A 21,246-nucleotide genomic window follows, 5' to 3' on the forward strand; every position below is an offset into this window, starting at 1 on the left:
TCAAAATTGTATTAAAATAAATATTTGAAATCGATCAAATCACGGTTTACTGCTCTTTTAATGGGTCAGTTTACTTACCACGTCGTCCGTCAAGGTAGATGGATGCCTCGAGACCTGAAGTTAAGTACCGTCGACAATTACTTGTTATGCAAAACATGGACGAGGACGTGCTTGCGAAGGTCTATCCTGTTGATACATCAAGAACAGAATTTTATTTAATCGGATTGACAAATTTTGATTCAAAACGAATTTCTTGCGCAATTTTATCAAGGCTAAATTCCTATTCTATTTTATTCTTCACTAAGAAATTTTATCTGTAACTTCAAATAAAATGAATAACAAATTAGTCTTAATAGTTTCACGAAAATAATAGCTACCGATGTAAACAAAAGATCTTGATTCAACAACGAAAATTGATATTCCTGAAATGCAAGGAACCTGTAGTGAAAATTTAAAAAAATAATAAGCATTGATAAGTATTCAAAGAATTGACAAAAATAAGTTTGAATTCAATAGAAATATAATGAATCAAGAGGAATTCAAGAAACTCAAATGAATTCAAAAGAAACCCAAAAATTAGCCACAATTCAATTGAATTCAATAGGATTGAAATCAATTTGAAAGAATTCAAGTTAATTCAAAGGAATTCGAGTAAATTATTCAGAGCTTCTCACTGAAAGCAACAAACCAATTAAGGGAGGAATTATGTTTCGATGACTCAAAAAAACAAATTTTTTTTATGTCATCAATTGTTAGTAAAACTATCGAAGAATATGTTCCCAAAGTTTCAATGAAAAATTTCAATTCGTTCCGGTGTTACGATCGTCTGTGGATGTCTCCCCTTACGTGCCGAATCGCACGGTATGTAAAGTCGGACGGTCACTCAGGTAGTCTTTTGTGACTTGATGTGAATAAATTAGGGAGAAAGATAATATATATGGGGCTGGAATTGATAATTAACCAGTGAGCTATTGAAATGTCATTGTCGTCTCGACTTTGTTGTTTTCAACAATTTTTTTTTAAACGTATTTTTCTCGAAACGACTTTTTGGAACTTCTGTACACTGTAGTTCAAAAAGTTTTCGATCAATCAATTTAATATTTAGCAGATACTTTCTTTATATAATTATGCTCTATTTGAACCTAAATCCGTATTTCTATTATTTTTTTGAGTATTTTTTAAACGCAAGAAAAGTTATGAAAAAATGCCTAAAAATAAATTTCTCCTGTTTACACACCCATAAAAAATTGAATTTTCTGTTTTTTTTTGGAATCAGGTTTACATAGAAACTATATATGTGTCGAAGCTAAATTTGGAAACTCATTGATTTAAGATAAAATCTGTGGCCTTCAGAATGTACGAAAGTACCGACTTCAAATAGTGACGTTTGATGAATTATATTCATTCCTTTATTGTCAAAAAAATCATGAAAATCATTTTAAAAACCCCTTCTTAAACATATTTCCCCCCTTAAATCTTTTACTGATTTTTTTCTTCTCTATTGGTCCTTTTAACTAATTCAGATTTACAGTATTCACTGGAATGCAACATTCAGTAGTGGTTAACATCTCGTGAAAATCTTACTTCATGTATCAGGAAACATTTCATTTGCAAATAATGCATTATATATTTAAATAGCGTATTTACTTATTCAGTGCAAGTTTTTTTTAGTGAGTTCTTGATATAATTGAAAAACATGGTCATTTTGAATGATACCGATCTTCAGTAAATAAAAGCGTGATTCGTAAACAAAGCAGTAAGTTATTCTTAAGTCTGCCTATAGGTCAGAAAACAGTAAAATATGTAAGATTAACTATCTGGTGTTTCGTAGCTGTTATGAAACCGGAAAGTCGCCATTAAAATTGCAGCAAACGAGCCACAGAAGCAATCGCTGCCGCTTCAACATGTTCAAAACGACTAATGAAAATAAATTGATGTCTTTATCGGCACACCTGCTGATGCGTAAACACTTGCTTTTTATATATTATAAACACAATAGAACTTTTTGTGAAAATAAAGTTTTCCATTCAAGTTTCTAATGAAAAGACACATTTGTGTACATGAATCAATATAATTATTAAATGATTTTAATTTAACTGTATGATTTTAACTGTAAACATTACATTTTTTCACATTCTATTATAAGCAATACAATTTTCCTTCATATCATTATGTAAGTGTTATTATGTGATACAAATGCAAAACCTACTTCAACAATATTATATTATGAAAATTATACCTTTCTATCAATTTGACTATTTATATCGTTCACACGCAGCCAGTGCTGTAGTATATAAAAAGTGGCGCGGATGTTGTCTTGTACTTACGAAATAAATTACAATTCTATCATTTAAACATATACTGCCTGCGTATATTAAAAATAAATTCGGTTAACGGAATCAATTTGCAACATCGGTAAATCCCACAAATAAGATGCACTGTAGTCAGGAAATTCCGAATCATAATGATCGCCATGATCTATTACCATTAATATATTTTTATAACGTATTTCTGACATAAATTGGATTCCATACTGTCTTAAAATTAAATTCTTAATATAGTGTGACAAGCAAACGGCCTGCACCACTGCACACAACAACTTTATACCTTGTCTAAAAGTTTCAAAACTTAGCATGGACACGAACCGTAAAAAAGTATTGATTGTCAGTAAATGTTGGTAAACAGGAATCTGTATGCAGATGCAACCACCCCGTATATAGCACACTCTTCGAAAAAGCCATATCTGTCCCAGGTTTTTGTCGGAAAAGGTCTGTAACTGGCCTGGAAAGGTCTGTAACTGGTTTAGACATATACATGTCTAAACCAGATACAGAGCTGGTTTTTCGGTAGTGTGCTATTCTGCTGAAGCTGTCAAGCTTAATATTTTCAGATATGAAAATCTTTATAATTGCAAAAGTTTGAATGAAAGCCGTATTTTAATATTTTCAAATTTAATGAAGGGACACAACAGTACAGAATTTTTCGACATGAGAAATAGTAATGGGGAAATGCTATATGATGCAGACAGGATACTAGACACTTTCAAAGATTATTTTATAGGACATTTCGAAAATTAAGCTATAGGATGCCAAAACTGCGATGTAGAACACGATGCGGTAGAAAACTGAATTGAGAAAGTCTGTGTCCCTGAGGTTATGGATATAATTAAAAAGTTAAAACCGGTAAGGCTGCCATAAGGCAAATTACAGAAAAAAGTTTGAGAGTAGGGAATAAAGTTTTTTGTGCATTTGTTGACCTAGAAAAATCTTTTGACAAGATAGATAGAAGTAAACTTTTGGAAGTCCTGAAAGAGTACGGAGTTAATGGATGGCTCATACAAGCTATAAAAACAATATATTCAGGTAGCAAAGCGAGTGTAAGAGTGAATGGGAAACTGAGTGACTGTTTCGATATTATTCAAGGGGTTAGACAAAGATGCGTTATGTCTTCATGGTTATTTATATTATTTATGGACAAGTGTTTAAGAATGGCTCTCTTCGACGAAGAGGGTGTGGATCTCGAAACAGTAAGGGTACGAGGGTTACCGTTCGCAGATGATAAGATTGTTATGGCAGAGTCAATCGAAGACTTGCAAAGAATGTTCAATAAACTGAATGCAAGCATGATGAGCATGGGCCTCAAAATTAACGCAAATAAAATAAAAACTATGGTTTTCAAAAGAAAGAGTTAGAAAACGATATGCAATATTGTATTCAATGATGAGACAATTGAACAAGTTGATAAGTTCGTATACCTTGACAGCTTATTTACTAGGGACGGGAAGATAGATGAGGAGTTAGAAAGACGCATAAACGAAGGTAAGAAGGTTATTGTTTCAGCAGGGCCTCTTATCAGAAGTAAAAATATATCAAATAAAGCTAAAATGGCAGTACCTAATTCTATATTTATACCGACTGGACTATACGGTAGTGAGGCAAATGGACCTATCCAGAAAAAGATCAGAATAAAATTAACGCAATCGACATGAGATTCTTGCGAATAACATGTGGGAAAACTCTGATAGACAAAGTGAGTAACGAGGTCATTCTCAAAGAATGTGGTGCAGAAGAGACGCTAGTAGACACATGGGAAAGAACTCGGTTACTATCGTTCAGGTATATTGAAAAAATGCCAAATGAACGACTAACGAAACAAGTTATCAAGGTAAAGTAAATGGCAGCGTGCCCAGAGGCAGGCCACGAAAATAATGGTTAGAATGTGTGAATGAGACCGTAGTTAGAAGAGACATAAGAAGCCACAGAAACATGAGAGCCTGCATGAAGAAAATGCATGGACGTAAAAGAAGCTACTCTCTAAATTTGAATCAGTGAAAAATTGACTGATGGAAGTAGTGATTAGACATTTCAATGATTAATCAATGATTTTGGACTTATTCACTAATCAATTCAGTAACACCAGAGTAAATCATGTTAAGCATATCCTTGACATTTTTAAGTTAAGCGTTGTTGTTACTCCTTTACTTAAGTAGAAAGAATAATTCCTTGAAGTAAATTTTTTAATTTTCGGGCTGTAAGTCTGCTAAATTAACTACGCGGTAAATATGCTCTTACTCGTATGGGAAGTGCTTACTTAATGGGTTTATACATGATAGTCCAATATTGAAATTAAAGTAATATGTGAGGTTGCTTGTCATTTAAGGGGGGTTCCTACTTTGTTGGGCCGAAATCCGGCTGTTTTATTGGGAAAATTTTTTGAGGAAAGTATAAAAGATAGGAGGTTGAAATTTTCCACAATTGTTTGCCCATATTTATTGCAGTACTACAAATATCTATCACACTATAGCGCACAAAGTAGACTAGAATAAAGAAAAAAAATGAAAAATGAGGAAGTTATAAGATTTTGAAAAAAACTGATTTTTTCACTTTTTTTTGCTACTAATTATTTTTTTAAACAAACAATTTTCTATATTTTTTTATGATTGTAGCCTACTTTGTGCGGACACCTTTTGAGAACATGTCAAAAAAGTTTCATAGCGATTGCTCAATTTTTGCGCTTTGTGGGACTTCCACCATCACGGAAAACGTGGTTTTGAGAAAAACGCGTTCAAAGTTCTTCATAAAAAACCCCAAAAATTATGTTGAACTTTTGCGATATAATTAAACTTATTCATCATTTCGTATGTTTTCGGGGTCCATGATTTTAAATCTGCCATCAAATTTGCAAAATTCATTTGTTTAAACAATTTTTATAAACAATTTTTTTAAACAAATTACCATTTTTGAATGATGCATATGCTTTCCTTAGCTTTCGATATCACTGATTTCAAATGTGGTACTATTTTTGAAATATAAAATTATTTAAAGAATTTATTTAATAAAAACTATTGCAAAATTACTTTATTCCAAGATTCATATGATTTTCATAGTTCAAGCGGTCAGAAATCACGAATTTGACATCAGATTTACAAAAATCATTTTTTCAATAAAGTTCAGAAAATGAGAGTACTTACGCCTAGTCAGCTATTCCAGGCCCATACAAGCCACCTTCCTCATTCACGTGAAAAACAAGCCAACCCAACAAAGTAGGAACCCCCCTTAAATGCATCTGAACTATTCACCTTTTTTAATATTTGATCAGATTTATGTATTTTAAGTTTTTGCTATGATTCTTTGATTGAATGTACTAAAATATTATTTTATTATGATTGCTAAATTGACATGGTGCAGTGCTGCTAACCCTCATAAGTGGTTATTTCACTGAATCAATAAGTAACCTTTCACTGATTGTCAGTGACAAATTTCTAGCTATTTGAATCAGTGAAATTTCACTGATTCAGATTTAGAGAGTAGGTGTGTATGCCGAGAAAGAAAAGTATGGCGGCAAATAGTTAATAAAAAAAGTGTCATTAGAGTGATTGGCGTTTGAAACAAAACACCTTGGATACTAATGGGCCCAAGTGGAAATCCTCACATGACGACTTTGAGGGGATCTCCTTTTGGGATGATTGCTAGAGAGATTGATCAGCAACCTGGGTCGGAGCAGTGTTGCGCATCAAACGTGTTATTTAAATAAATAACACGAGCATTCTGGGTCAATCTATAAAATTGTATATCCCTTCCTCACATTACTCCCTTCCCCACCGAGTGAGTGACGCCTGTCCTAAAAGGGAAATGGCTTAAAGGTGTAATAATAATAATAATAATAATAATAATAATAATATGCTTATGAGCCTCGGTGGCTCAGTTGGTTAGACACTCGGACTTCACCTCAGAGGTCCGGGGTTCGATCCCTGAGCCGGTACCTCTAGAAATTTTTCAATGTACCTTTACCGAGGTTCTGGTGGTTCGGAACCCACCTTAAGCTGTAGGTCCCCCCGTCGTGTACTTGACTGCAACCCAGTCCGTCAATGATGGGGTAAAAACCAGGCTTTGTCCAATATGTCTGGGCAGACTGCTCTCATCAGATCACTTGATTGCATTATAAAAATACGTCCGTGACTGATGATATATACCGGGACAGCCCCGTGCAAAAAATGATCAAATAAAAAATCCAACTCTAACCAAAAATGCCTTTGACATGTTGGACAGTATAAGCCTGTGACAACATTTCAACACTAAATGTTTTTTATAATAAAGTAATAATTACTTCTAAAATTGTAGACAGAGAAAAGGTGGGCTTACTTTTGCTGCGTATTATTTTTCGCAGAACTTACGTCAGCCGTTGCCTAAAAAATGCTGAGTGTTAATTTTGGATTAGTATCCGACTCAAAATGAGCCCGGCTTTTTTCTGTGTACGATTTCTAATTATCGAATCGAGATCATATTCGACACTTCACTCATAAAATTTTGTCATATGATAATTTAAATGTCATGTAAAATTTCGTATTTAATAACAGAAGTATTGGAGTCAACAATCTGAGAAATTTAAACAAACGTTTAATATAATATAAAAAACATATTAAAATTAAATGACTATAACTTTTAATAATTTAACTTTGTAATGTTTTTTTCGAACACTTAAGCAATTGTTAGAAATTACTTTCGTTTTGATGGCCATTTTATGAATATTAATTTCTCTATCTTGTTTAAAAAAGTGGAATTGTATTATATCTACCTAATTTTAGTACATACTTTATATTATTTCTATAATAACTGGGACTCCGAAATGAATCCTTCTATCTAGGTCATAAATTTCAATTAGAAAAATTAATCCTTTATAAATGACTGAATTAAATTTGAAAATAACTTAGGCGATAGAAAGTTTACTACGACGAGTAATAGATAGAAAATTATTTCTAGATTAAATTTATAGACTGGGATAAAAATGTAGTCAAGCTTGATTGAGTCAAGGCGATTCATATTTAAGTTAAACAAGATAGACAAAGAGGGAGAAGTCTCTCGTTTATAAAAGTTAAGAGCTGAGTAGTTTTTCTTGCTAAAATCGACGAAATAAGAAAGTTGAAGACTCGAGGGATGTATAAGCCATCGTCGACGGATACGGCGAATCTACCCTTACCCGGCACCTACTTCATTAAGTACAAGAACAGCTGGAACTCAGCTCATGTTTAAAAATAGTAAGAATGTTTACTCCTGGAGTTAGTAAGAATTAAACTTTGCCTTTTAAAAATAATTGCTAGACCACCAATTACTTATTCTTATTTATAGTCTTTTTCATTAGTACTCGCGAATTAAGGTATAGAATGATGTGTATTCTTCGCACATTGGTTGAGTACTTTGAGTAGAAAATTAAAGAAATTTAAAGGAAATTTTGTTTAAGAGACTCATTTTTATTATTTTTAATTTAAGTATATACTATCCTCCTTCAGAAATTTCTTACCTTTTTTCTTATTTGACCCTTTTCTTTTTATTTCCTTTACGTATGTTTGAAGCGCGCATAATTTCGAGGCGAATGAATATTCTCCGAATTCTACTTTTCCTAATAATGTTTATTTTTCGGAAATTCATTTGGCCGAATTACAATTTTCTATTTTCTCGATTAAACCTTTGCTAATTTTTTGAATTACCGTTTTGGTTCAATTTTTAATATTTCGAATAATTACTATTGTTTATGTATTTTTAAATTAAATTGTAATGACTTTAAGTCTCATGCGTGAATTTTCCTTGGAAGGGGAGTTTTTTCTCTTATACAAGAGAAAGTTCAAGTGAAGAAAAAAGAAAAGGTAAACTGAAAACAGGAAGTAAACCCGAACTCTGGAGTGAAAAAGCCTCCAGGGGATGAGATACGAAGCGCGTTGGGAGATTTCTCCTTGAATCTCGTATTGCAAAGCCGAGGTGTCGACTGAAATTCTAATTAACTTGCAAATAATTCATCACGCTCGAAGACAGTTGAAAAATCTTGATAAAGAAAGTAATTTCTTTAGATTAGATCACATTAGATCAGATAAGACTAGATGCCGCAAACTATTTAAATCAGACGAAAATCCCTGTAATCCCTTAAAATCTTTTTAAATTCCTTCAAATCTTTGAAATTCAATTAAATCTGTTGAAATATCTTAACCAGCCCTGCAATTTTTCGAAAACCTTTGAATTACTTTGAAATCCCTTGAGATGGTTGAAATCTTGAAATCTGGTATTCGTTCATAAATCGAGTGGTCAACCCCTCGGTATAAACAAAGCTTTACAAAATTTGTGAAAATACTCCAATGAGGTATAATATCAGAATGAAAAGGTCCGAAGGTGAATACATGATAGTCTTAAGATGATCCTAATTTTCTCTCTATTTCTGGCGTCTCACCACTGTTTAGCCCATTTTTCTCTTTTTCCTCTCTGTCCTGAAGATGAAGGGTCTAGTAATTTGTCTGAGTTGTAGGTGGAGAATAAAGAAGATTATGATGTAGGGTGGTAGGCCAGCGGGGAATTATTTGGGGTTACTTTCTTATTTTCACCCTCATCCCTTCATGACTTTGATTCTCATGCTTTGTTGATTCCTTTCGCCCCTCAATCGCCACTCCTTCAAAAAATGCTTCTGAACATCAGGAGATCTTACCTCTTCCCTTTCTCGTTCCTTTTTCCACTTTCGGCATCCTCATTTCGTGCAAAGTTGCTTGCTCAGCTCTATCGTTTCTCAATGAGATGACTGAATATACAATTTGCTGGAGGCGGGGATCTTGAGCTGTATATAATATTGGGCATAAAATATCTCCGGCTTCTGCTGGACTATTTTTAGAAATTTTAATTCCAGAAGGAGGCTGCTTGCAATATATGTCACTTGTAAATTTCAAACGCGTTTACACTTAAAAACGAAAGAAATGCTTGATCCGCTTTTACTGATATTTACCAACTCAGAACAAGTGAAAGATTTTTGACGATTATATGGTAGTTAATATAGCATAATATATTAGAAAGTTTGTTATTTTTTGTATGCAACAGTGTTGAAAGAGTTTTAAAGTTTTTTGTTTATATATTATATTTATACACAAAATGTAAAAAAATTACTTTTTGGGATTTTTCAGAAAACAATTTTTTACCCTTCAAAAACAGTTTAGCTTTATTGCTAATCATCTTGTTATATCAAAGCTTAAATGCTCACAGAACACAAGCAATTTCTTAATTGATCCATTTGATTATTATAAACAAATAAAATAAACAAATGATCAAGTATCATCGTAATTTTATTTCGAAAAGAGATAAAAAGAATGGAAACTTAATGAATTTTTTTATTTTTAATTAATAATTACTAATTGATAATAATTTATTATTAATGCTTTATATATATAATTAATTTTGATTTACTAATTAAAGCATTTCCCGTTTTTCGTTGATATACCTGCATTTAATTATTGTTAACTATAAATTAACGATATTTATTTCAATTTGACTGAAACACTATGCAATTACAAGAAAGAACTAAATCTCTGAAGGGACAAAAACGTACACTCCAGACATTTTATATATTTTAGATGGCGCTCTTTAATTTTAAGGATTTTGAACTGTTAAAACTTCCAATTTGAAATTTCTATTTTATTTTAATCAATCCTTGAAGCTTAAAATTATTTCCCTATAATGTTATTATAATTTGCAACTCAATTGCTAAGGCTTGAACTTTAAAAATGAATAAACTTTACAACATTTTTTAAAACAGGAAATAATTAAAAATGGTCGGGAGTTTTTTAAAAGGTTTTAATATCCATTCTAAAAATTAAAAAAAACATTTATTTTATAAGGGTGTCAGCGGGTTTTCAGATGCGCTGAAATATCTACTTTTCTCCCTGAATATTTGTCGACAGGTAAAAATATTTTTCATTGAACCGGTTTTTATTCTCGGCATGAGAAAAATACCTGTCATTGCAAAAATGTTGTTTCTACAGTTACTTTTTTTTAATTTTGTACGTATATTCTAAGTTAAAATGAAGATTTCTGGTATCAAGAAACTTTCTGACCTACATACATTAACCTATTGTAGAGTTTCCAAAGCCTTAGTAGTGAAAAATAGCAACACGAAAGGGGAAATTTAAAGCCATGTTTCACACAAATCCCATTTATTTCCGGCGAATCGGTTTTGTAGCAGAGCTACGCTTCAAGAATCTGCTCCGTGCTAGACGCGAACAAGCGACATTCAGAATGTTTTATGAGCCAAGGCGCACGTCTTAGCAATGATCTTCCTTAGAGTGATTGGTACCTCATGCCATCTGTGATACTGATTGTGTATACTATACAGTTTTATTGCAAATTATCTCGAGATTTCCCATCCCTTGAAAGCACCTCTCTAGCTTCCAACAGGGAATCTCTGGGAGTAGAGTGATTCATTATGCACAAATTTTCGAAATATAAATTGAGCTGATCCAGTAATGTATCGATGACATTTGATCATAAAATGATTTTGCAAAAAGAAAGACCAAAATCAGCTAATAGTTAGAGCTCGCGGATTGCACTTGACCAACTGAAAAAAGTTATATTACACAAAATTAATAATTAAAAATATGCAAAATGACGGATATAAGGAATTTTTAGACGATAGTCATTTTTTATTTTTCCAACATTATAAAATTTGCATATTACAAATTCTTTTAGAGTGCCCAAAGCTGCTACTTAGTAGGTAAAAATTAGATTTCCATTGCCGACATGGATTTTTCGTGTTGCAAAATCGTTTTATCTTTAAATGTCTTCATCCTATAAAGTGTGATTTTATGTTAACTACTGCACCCCAATTCTCAGGTCTGATAAATTATTTATTTCAATTATAATAAGAATCATCGTTATTTACCACCTTATTCCAATCCAAGGAACAGAGCAACCTCTTCTCTCTGTTCCCTTTGCATTTAGGACCGCTCGACTATAGAAAAAATAAATGTTGATCGCTTGAGATGTGGTAATAAGTAATAAATAATGATGACCCTCATGACAATCTAAATAATATTACGCCAACCGTTTTTAATATTTTCATTAATAAATAATATTACCCCAAACCAGCAATCCTGGTTACCGAGAGTTTGCTGTTCCCCTCAGTAGCTTTCTTTTGTCACATTACCTACCCATTTTATCTTCGTCATAATTCTATAACCCCACATTGCTTTTATTCGTCTGCCTTCCACTCTCCCTATTATAGTTCACGTTTCGTAGCCGTCCATTGCTGTACTCCATATGCAGGGTTTTAGTGGTTCATTATGATATCCTAAATCTTTATTAGATGTTCGTAACTTTTCCTTTAATACAAAAGGCTTCTTTCATTGTTCTATTTGTCAAAGGTTTTAACTGAGCGTCACTTGTGATTTTATTACGAAGGGTGCAAAAGTATTTGAATCCTTACATCCTCTATTTTCCTATCTTAATTTCAAAGATTTCTTAGTTTTCTTTCTGTAAGTCATGACCTTGATTGGTTTAACCTTTGCTTATTTCCAAATCTCACTTATTGAAATCATCATCGATTACATACAACACTTTCTCTGTTTCTCTGTAAATCCCAGCAGTGGAAACACCTTCCTCTTCACTTTATCTCCTATATTATTATTTTCTCTTTTGTTTCATTAATTGCATGGTCTATATTTTGTAGGTTGAAAGTAAGATGATAGGAAATATTCTTGTCTTGCTTCCTTTTTAATACTCGCTTTTGCTTCCTCATCATCAATTTTTATTACTACAGTTTGATTCTCATATAGATAACTCTCCTATCTCTATATTTTAGTCCCCTTTGTTCCATATATTTTTCGAAATAGCTTGATCCAATTGACATTAATAAATGCTTTTTCTAAATCTACGTAACCCATGAATGCTGGTTTTTATCGTTTGCAGTCTACCTTCTGGAACTAATCTTAAAGCTAGAATTGTTTCTGATTTTCCCCTCTTCGTCCCAAAACTAATTTGATCCTCTTGAATTGTTTTTGCTATATCCTTTTTATCATTATATTAATTATTATGATATTATGTATAATAAATTATTAATATTTTCGATGCATATAAGGTTAAGCCAATATTAGTAATGTTATGCTCCTTTTAGACCAATCGCCCGGTATCTCTCGCCCTAGGGCGATACACTATAATCGAAGCTTCAAAATGTAAATGCGCTATTTCGGTAACGCTATCCAGTAAACGTGAACATTGAGACCCATTATATGCCATTTTAATCTATTAATTGACTGTTGTAATGTAACACAGAAAAAACTGGTGGTTTGTAAAGTTGCGGCTTAAATAAAAGTTTGTATCATTTAGTACTTGAGCTTCAATAGATACATTTAGAGAGCCAAAAGGGTTCGTGTAGAGCGCTCTTGAAAAGAACATGAAGATACACTCACAACCCAAGCGCTTGCAAAGTAGGGCTGATAAGTTAGGAATTGACTTACAGTTATCGACCGATGACTTGAGGCGAAAAGTTTCTTGCATATGAATAAGCCTTTATGTTGACAACTTTGCTACATAACCTGCAACTTATCAAATTATATTTATCAAGTCATTATATCTATTTTAATTGCGGTATTATTTTGTAATTTAATTATCTTCATTAAGTTATGCCCATCAGAGTTCTATTACATGTGTGCTTTAAGGTAAATATTATGTTATTAATTAAACACAATATCCAAGTGGGTAAAGCAAAAAATAAGTTCTTTAGAAATAGGCTCAATTACAATTGAGATCCTTCAGAACCCGAAGTATGGTATCATTTAGAGCTCATTTATAGTTATGGGTTCACTTTCAGCAAATGGGGTTCATTTTTGTTGGAGCTTCTTTGGAACCAAAAATGGGTTCCAATGGAAACTTCAGTTTTTTCTATGAATATAATATTCAGGAATAAAATAAAATAGACTAATTTTTAATGGAGAGGACATATTTTTGTTACAGAAGCGAACAACGGAGATAACTGTGGATAGTAGCGAACAAAATACAACCTACATCCGGATTTCCGGTAAGTGATAATTGTATTTTAACCTTTTTATCGTATAGGAAGAGGAACCTCAAGTTTTTTAAATTTAAACATTGGGTACTAATTACTATTTGGGATACTAATTTATTAATTTGAAATGTATGAATTGGAATACTAATTTATTGATATAAATGGAACGTAGTCTTTCTTTCAATATTTTGAAAATTTAGTATCAGAGCTTGTTACAAAATTCTTGTAAATTAAAAAAAAAGAAGAATCCAGCAAACAAATTTGGACAACACACTTAATTCAAATTGAAGAAAAACCACACAAAAAAAAGTTGGAAATAAAAGAAGAAAATTTTCAAATACCCTTAAAAACAAATTCTCAATAAGACGAATCCCACGAGGAAACCAGGATTTTCTCTTCATGAGATCCGTCTGAAGACTAAAACCAAATTCGTGACACCGCAAGTTTGAGAGCGCCTGTTAGAAATATGTTGAAAATTCAACCACTTTTCAACCACTTTTGTGGTTAAAATGTCGTTCATTCACAGAATTGAAATAAAAATCAATCAAATGTAGTTGAAAATTAATAAAGATGCGCATGCATCCATGCGTCATCATACTTCTCGCGAAGCCAGACCCCAACGTGACAAAGTCCCACGACTCCTTTGTGTCGTGAGATCCAAGAAAATAACAAATGACATACATATGATATTTAATAAAAGAAGCAGCTTTAAACCAGAAAAAAAGGTATTTAGGAATAATATTCCAATGAGAAGATTTCATTCATACTATCGATACTAACTGCTGTATGCTTTTTTGGCTTATGATTACACAAAAGTGTATCGAAAAGTTGGCCTATAAGCGAACGCGAAATTCATAATGGCAATATAATTCCAATATACCTTATGTTTTTCTTCTTTAAAGCTGCCAATTTTTCTAAATATTATATATGCACTTTATTAATCTCATGTATCTCACCACACAAACGTACGAAGTATAATTCATGATTCCTCATCAGAATTATTTTGGTACAATTAGTGAATTGCGAAGCACAGTATTCCTAAGGAATCTTTATGGGCTTTATAAATCAAACCTATTTCCAATTCCCTGAAAAATTATACTTGATTTGAAATTTAATAAATGTGCCGAATAAAATTATTTTCGGTTTACTGAAATTTCAATTACATGTACTTGAATTTTCAACTTAATATTTGAAATTCCCATTGTACAAATGGTTGATTCTTCATTCACAAGCAGTTGAAATTTCAACAACCGTAATTGTATAAAAATTCAACCACATGTGGTTGAAAATTCAACCAGATATTTCTAACAGTGTAGGGCGCGTCTTTGTTAGATCTCGCGCATCGCGCTCGGATGTTCATTCTTTGCACTTGCAATGCCTGAATGAAACTTTATCAAAAAGATCTCTTTTAGATTACAGTGTTTTTAGCGTCTTCATATTCTGAATTTTCTACTTAATAAAGTATATTTAAAGATTAATTTGCTAAAAGCTCTGTAGGCTTTGAGGTATAAATTGTCATCAGAGAACTAGCGTTACGCGCTCGATATTTGACAGACATTTGTAAATGTATATTTATATTCTGAACTACCTTAAAATAAATAAAAAACTACAATTACTTTTTTAGACATTTTTCTCTATCTCGCGTTTTTATACTAAAAATAGGACTTTTATTTTCATATTATTTGTTATGGAAAAAAGAAGATATCCCACAAATCTTCTTTTAGATTTTTTACGTAATTTGCGTCGTGTTGTTCAAAATTTGAATGTTTTGGTGTCAAATTTCGGGCAATTCTAATAGTATCTTAATCATAAATGATGAAAATGTAATAAATTATGACAAATTTGCATCTCTTTTTGGGTGAATAACTTTTGTCTATCAATTTGTTTTCGTACTTATTGTCGTTTTTTTTACAAATTTTGCATTTTTGTTTGTAATTTAATTTTTACGCTTAAAACAAAAACTACGCACTCTATCAAAAAGTGATTAATAACAAATTCTTAGATGTATTTTAGCTGCACAATTTTTGTTGAATCATTTTTTTCGTAACTTGTGTCGTTTTTCCCAAAATTTAATTTTTTTGGAATCAAAATTTTTTTGTTTATTCTTTTTTTTTTCGTATCTCTTATAGTTTGACCACAAAATTGAATTTTGGATTTTTCTTTATTATTTATGAAAAACAAAATTGGAATTTTTGTTCTTTCAAAATAATCCAAATATTTGTTATGATTATCTTTATGGCTTTTAAAAATAAGTGTTTTTCTCCTCTTGCCTTTTTTTCATATAGTGCGTTGTGTTGAGTAGCAAAACATCTGTCTCCTTGGTAAGATATTATATTACATTTCTCATTTCTAGTTATTTCTTTCAAAACTAAATTGTAAAATCCTTTCAAGCTTCGAATTATTCAGTTACTTTAAACTCTTAACCTTCGCAGAAGATAATCTTCAAATCTCTATATTTTCTTCTGAACAGAATTGTAAAATTTAGTTGTTTTAAGTCCTAAAATACACTACACCGTTCCGCACGTTTCATCCTAATCTGTAGATTGAGGCTATTTTAGAATATTTCCAAGGGTTCAACTCGTAAACCAGCTCGACAAATTTATGGTTAGTTCTATCACGTTCGATCTTCGAACTCCACTGTCCAATTGGAAGCAACCTAGCTACCCCTACCAAAAATCTACATCACCTTCCTCGATCAGCTTTTACCGGTTCTGCGTTTCTTTCCAAAATCTTCAATTCATTATAACTGTCGTCTTCATCAATCTCATAACCCATCACCTGAACCGGTCTTTCAATAACAATTTAACCTATATTTATTTTTTTCTCAATACTCCAAACGTTGTTTGGCTCAAAATTTTGATTTTTTAAATCTTATAAATGCTATAACTCTGATCATTTTCTTTTTATCGAAAAAAGTCATTAGGGAAAATTGTTTGACTTTCTGAGTACTGCTAATAGCCGTACATAAAACTTTAAATCTGAAAAAATATCCCAAAAGATTTGAAAATGCTGTAACTTTTTGAATTTTCATCCAAAATAACTCGTTAACGAACTGCTATCGGCGAGCAAACTATAGGCATCTGCCTTCAAATCTTAACAACTCAGTCAAAAAACAATGCTAGCGCTACAAAAGAACAGTAATTTAAAAGTTGAAAGTGTTCTACGTTAATGAGCTTGAAGACGTTTATGTAAAAAAATTTTTGTGCTTAGCAGACTGATAAATGTAAAAAAGTAAGGATTTTCAGGTACATTTAAGAACAGTCAAGTTTCGAGCATTATTTCTTATACAAGGGGCGATGGGAAAAATTCATGAGTATGAGGAAAACTGTTGTGAGCCAGTTGCAGTTGAGAAATTTTAAAAATAATCAAAATTGTTACTTAAAAGTACAAAAATGTGCAACTATATTATCTTTGAGTTCTAATACAGATATTAAAGCGATTCAAACTGCAAACTGCAATGGATAGGCTCTGTTGTTATTTTCAATCGCCGGTAAGGATGTGTTAGTCTTTTTTTTATGAAAATCGCGATATTATTAGAAATTTCTTTTGTTGGAAAACAAGTGACAGAAAGCAGGGGGCCCGTTATCTTTACTGCCGACCGCTGGTCGCTTTCTTCGACCCGTGGCCAAGTGCCGTCCAAGCATACAGAACCCGGGGTCGAAGAATGGCACCAGCGGTCGGCAGTAAAACAAAAAGAGGACCCCCCTGCTTTCTGTCACTTTTTTTCCAACAAAAAAATTTCTAAAAATATCGCGATTTTCACAAAAAATAAGACTATCACATCCTTTCGGGTGATTGAAAATAAATACAGAGCCTATCCATTACAGTTTGCAGTTTGAATCGCTTTAATATCTGTATTAGAACTGAAGGTAATATAGGTGCACATTTTTGTACTTTGTAGCAACAATCTTTATTATTTTTAAAATTTCTCAACTGCAACTTGTTCACAACAGTTTTCCTCATACTCATGAATTTTTAAAAAATTTTCCCATCGCCCCTTGTATAAGAAATTCATTTTTCCGAGAGTTGTCGTGTTTCCGGACGGACAGACAGACGCCATTGTCAAAGCCTGATTTTCGGATTCAGGTGGTCTCAAAACTTGGAGATCCGTTAAACTTTCGAATTTTTGTCAACTAATTTACTTTGTTACTTCCGGCTAATTGGAAAATCGTTCCGCACGCGTGGTGCGATCAAATGATAAAATCTATAGATCTGGTGCTGGTTTGTTTGAAGTTGGGATTGCTCACGGGATTAAATTGGATAGTTCAGTTTAGTTTATAGATAGGCGGACAACCTCAATGAGGTCTCCCTGACGCTTAAGCTATAAAGCCTATTGTGTCACACCCTTAACTATTTGCTCTCAGTATTTGATTCCAGAGCTCTTGGTGAAGCCCAGGATATAAACCACTGATTCGCGTTGCAATTTCCTCGGGTTCCATCAAATGGGCTCCAAGGGTTTGTTGACTGCTGCATTTTGTGCACTCCTTCGTGAGGCTGAACACCACTTTGTGCATGTCATAGTTCGAGTGGTTGTGCCCTGTGAGCATTCTAAGCACTATCCTTAGGCTTTTTTTGCGTAATATCAAGATTTCCCTGGCCGGATCCAACTTTTAATGGCCATCCCGAAGCAACAAGATGCTAATCCCAGTACCATATGAGGGTCTCGTTGTTCTTCTCATCAAGTTGGTTTAATGCCCTTTTCCATTCCCAAACAAGCTCGTATGTTGTGGTCTCGGTTTTTAACTATGGTTATTGCCGCTTGGCTGTTCGAACAGATTTTAATCTGTGTACCAGCAGCGTTTTTATCTACTGGGTAAACGCCATCCGTCCCCGGTGATTTAAAGGGGGCACAGCACGAAACAGCCCATTCCACCTTCTTGATATCAACGACGTTCGCGGCTTTTTCTTTATCTTCCGAAAACTCGACATCATCGAGCATTATGATCTAGATTCCAGTCTCTGGAATGTTCGCCAAAAACTTGTGGAGCCTCGCTGTATCCGGAATGTTATTAGATTCCTCACAGAACCCCCTCCCCCCAAACCTTCTTGTTTGTATGCAGGTTAATAAGTTTTTATTGTGTTTATACTGAGCCATATTTTAGATGTCCCAATCTAAAGTCTATTTAATTCTGTTTGCCTTGTTTTACAACGCTCTAGTTGTTTATGGGGGTTCTCTAAGTGGCTGTTCCACCACTCTGCTCCTGTCCTTGATTTAGTTTTACTAGTATGGCCGTTGTTCTCAAACGATGTAATCATAGCCATTTGTAGAAAATCCGCGGCTGCTCTAATTCATCTATGGAAACAAGATATATTTGTGGTCCAAGAGAAACTCCTCGTCGGAGACCTTCTATCCCACTATTTTGCTTCTCAATTCTTATAAGCATAGATTCGAATTTAGAACCTCACGCCCGTTTTTAATGTGGAAGGCATTCAGTTAAATCTCTTCCTCTGCCGTCGATATTTGTGCGCCCCACACTGTATGGTGGTAATTTGCGTCACAGCCAAACAGCAGAGGAATCCTATTCCCCTGGCAGTGATGAATTGGCCTTAGGGACCAAATCTCATCCATGACCTTGACGTCTATGAATGATCATGGTGTTTTGCCTGGCCGCTTAAATATGAAGTCACGCCCTTCTAAGCCACTAATCCTTTCCCTGTATAACCAGGGTTCTTGGATTATGACAATACCTGCCTGCACCATTGTCATACTGTCATACTAGTCTGTTTAAAATCGCTGAGCCGCCTTAGCCATTAATAGACTAATTCCGGAAATCTCTTCGAGTCCTGTCTCCTCTTGACCGTAGGCCGTTCAGGAGGAATCGCTTTAGGTGATGCTGCGATGTCTAAGGCCCCTTATGTAAAGCCCTGGCAGCTATTATAGAGCCGCTTTTATTTTGTTTTTATATGCCAATTTGGCGCAATGAGTACCAAAAAAAATGTCAACCTGGTGCCATTCAGTCCATGAGACGGCGATAACATTATAGCTTGGCAGCTTGCGAAATCGCGACCTCAATATTCGGGCGCTTTGCTATTACCCCCTGGAAGGATCGCTTCTTAAGTTAGGTTTCACAAACTAGATTCTGGCAGTTTTCCAAACAGGTCACACCTCGAGATACAGTCTCTTTGGTTCGCCATCTCCAGGAATCTGGTCCGATTAGACCATTAAGCCCTCCCTAAACCTACGAGGTCGCGTGATCCCTAGGGAGAGAGTAAATTAGTTAGTTTCGACAAAAAGTGAGAGCAGGCTAATTTACTAAATTACGTGGCTAATTGTTACCGCCCCGTGGTAAATTGTTACTAAAAGGTGAATGGTGTTTTTTCAAAGAATAGCTCAATTATATCAATGTTGCCATTCAATTCATAATCACAAAATAATCAATGACTCTGATCTTAAATACTTATAATAGCCCGAGGGAAAACAACTCTGGTAATCTGCTAGATCGTTTTGTTATTCAAATTAGTAACCTTGTTTAATCCGAATAATTCACTTGTTGGAGTAAGGCACTTGTTATCAGGGGTCATTCAAGTTATTTGGAGTCAGGGACTCGACCATAACTTTCATTCCATTTCGTTACTGTCAGTTAAACAAAACAATTTTGATTTATTCATTATTTTAGTTTCAGATATTATCTAATTTCGTGCAAGTCTACTCTCATCGTGATGCAATATCATTTTCTTCTACCAATAACGAAATGGAACAGAAGTTTCAACACGTCTCTGTGTTTTGTTGAAAATTCGTCTTTTTTATTAGAAAATTATTCTTCTTGTTTGAAATTTCTACTATTTGGTTTAAAGTTCATGTATTTTGTAGAAAATTGAAAAATCTTGTTAAAAATCAATCCTTTGTGGTTGAGAATTCGCGTGAGTCTATTTCAAGCCGAGTAATCCACTGTAATTTTACGTAATTTTATGTAACGCAGAGTAGTCCGCAACTTTCGGAAGAGTTTAGATGTGATTTATTGGATAAAATCGTGTCTACAAAAGGATTTATTATGTTGTGCGAAACAGATCATTCTAACAAAGATTCAATTGAGGCAGGTGAACGGGGAAGGTGGCAGTACCAGACAAAAAAATAAAGACGGGAAATGAAGGTGACGAAAAACCGACAGATTATTAATGTACGAGGCAGTCTGATAAGTCCCTGAAGAATGAAACACGGAGACGTTTTTTTGGCGAAAGTCCGTTTTATTTTTCAACATACTCTCCTTTTAGGTCGACACAGCGAGTCCAACGAGTTTTTAACTTTTTGATACCGTCCGAAAAGTACTCGATCGGAAGGTCTCCAAAATACGCCTCAGTTTCAGCTATGAGCTCCTCATTTGAGTAAAAACGCTTACCGGTGAGCCATCTCATCAGGTTAGGGAACAAGTAATAGTCGCTGAGGGCCAGGTCTGGTGAATACGGTGGCTGAGGAACCAATTCGAAGCCGATTTCATGCAATTTTGCTTGTGCAACTAAGCATGAATGAACAGGCGCATTGTCGTGATGATAAAGCGGTTTTTTCTTCTTCAAATGCGGTCATTTTTCGGCGATTTCGATTTTCAATCGGTCCAATAATGATGAATAGTATGTTCCAGTTATGGTTTTACCTTTTTCAAGATAGTCCACGAATATTATGCCATGTGCATCCCAAAATACGGAGGACATAACCTTTCCGACCCATTGTTGCGTTTTTGGACGCTTCGGAGCACTTTGGCCCGGTGGAACCCACTGTTTTGCCTGTTGCGTTGACTCAGGAGTATAGTAGTGGATCCAAGTTTCATCCATGGTTATGAATCGACGCAAAAACTCGGTCGGCTTACGCGAAAATAATGCCAAGTTCTGCTGGGAAGTTGTCATACGAATTCGTTTTTGGTCCACTGTGAGCAAACGCGGCACCCATCGCGCGCAGAGCTTCTTCATGACCAAAACTGAATGCACGATATTGCCCACACGTTCCAA

General features: G+C 33.9%; 1 protein-coding gene across 2 annotated transcripts in view; it reads left to right on the forward strand.

Annotated features, from left to right (window-relative positions):
• LOC117167690 overlaps positions 1 to 21,246 on the forward strand; it is a 377,025-nt gene that overhangs the window by 281,881 nt on the left and 73,898 nt on the right. For both annotated transcript variants that reach the window (XM_033353991.1, XM_033353192.1), the window contains one exon: positions 13,254 to 13,317. In XM_033353991.1, the coding sequence (XP_033209882.1) occupies positions 13,254 to 13,317 (64 nt within the window). The remainder of the gene's footprint in view (positions 1 to 13,253; positions 13,318 to 21,246) is intronic.

This window comes from Belonocnema kinseyi, chromosome 1 (assembly GCF_010883055.1).
Source record: "Belonocnema kinseyi isolate 2016_QV_RU_SX_M_011 chromosome 1, B_treatae_v1, whole genome shotgun sequence".
Classification (NCBI taxonomy): Eukaryota; Metazoa; Arthropoda; class Insecta; order Hymenoptera; family Cynipidae; genus Belonocnema; species Belonocnema kinseyi.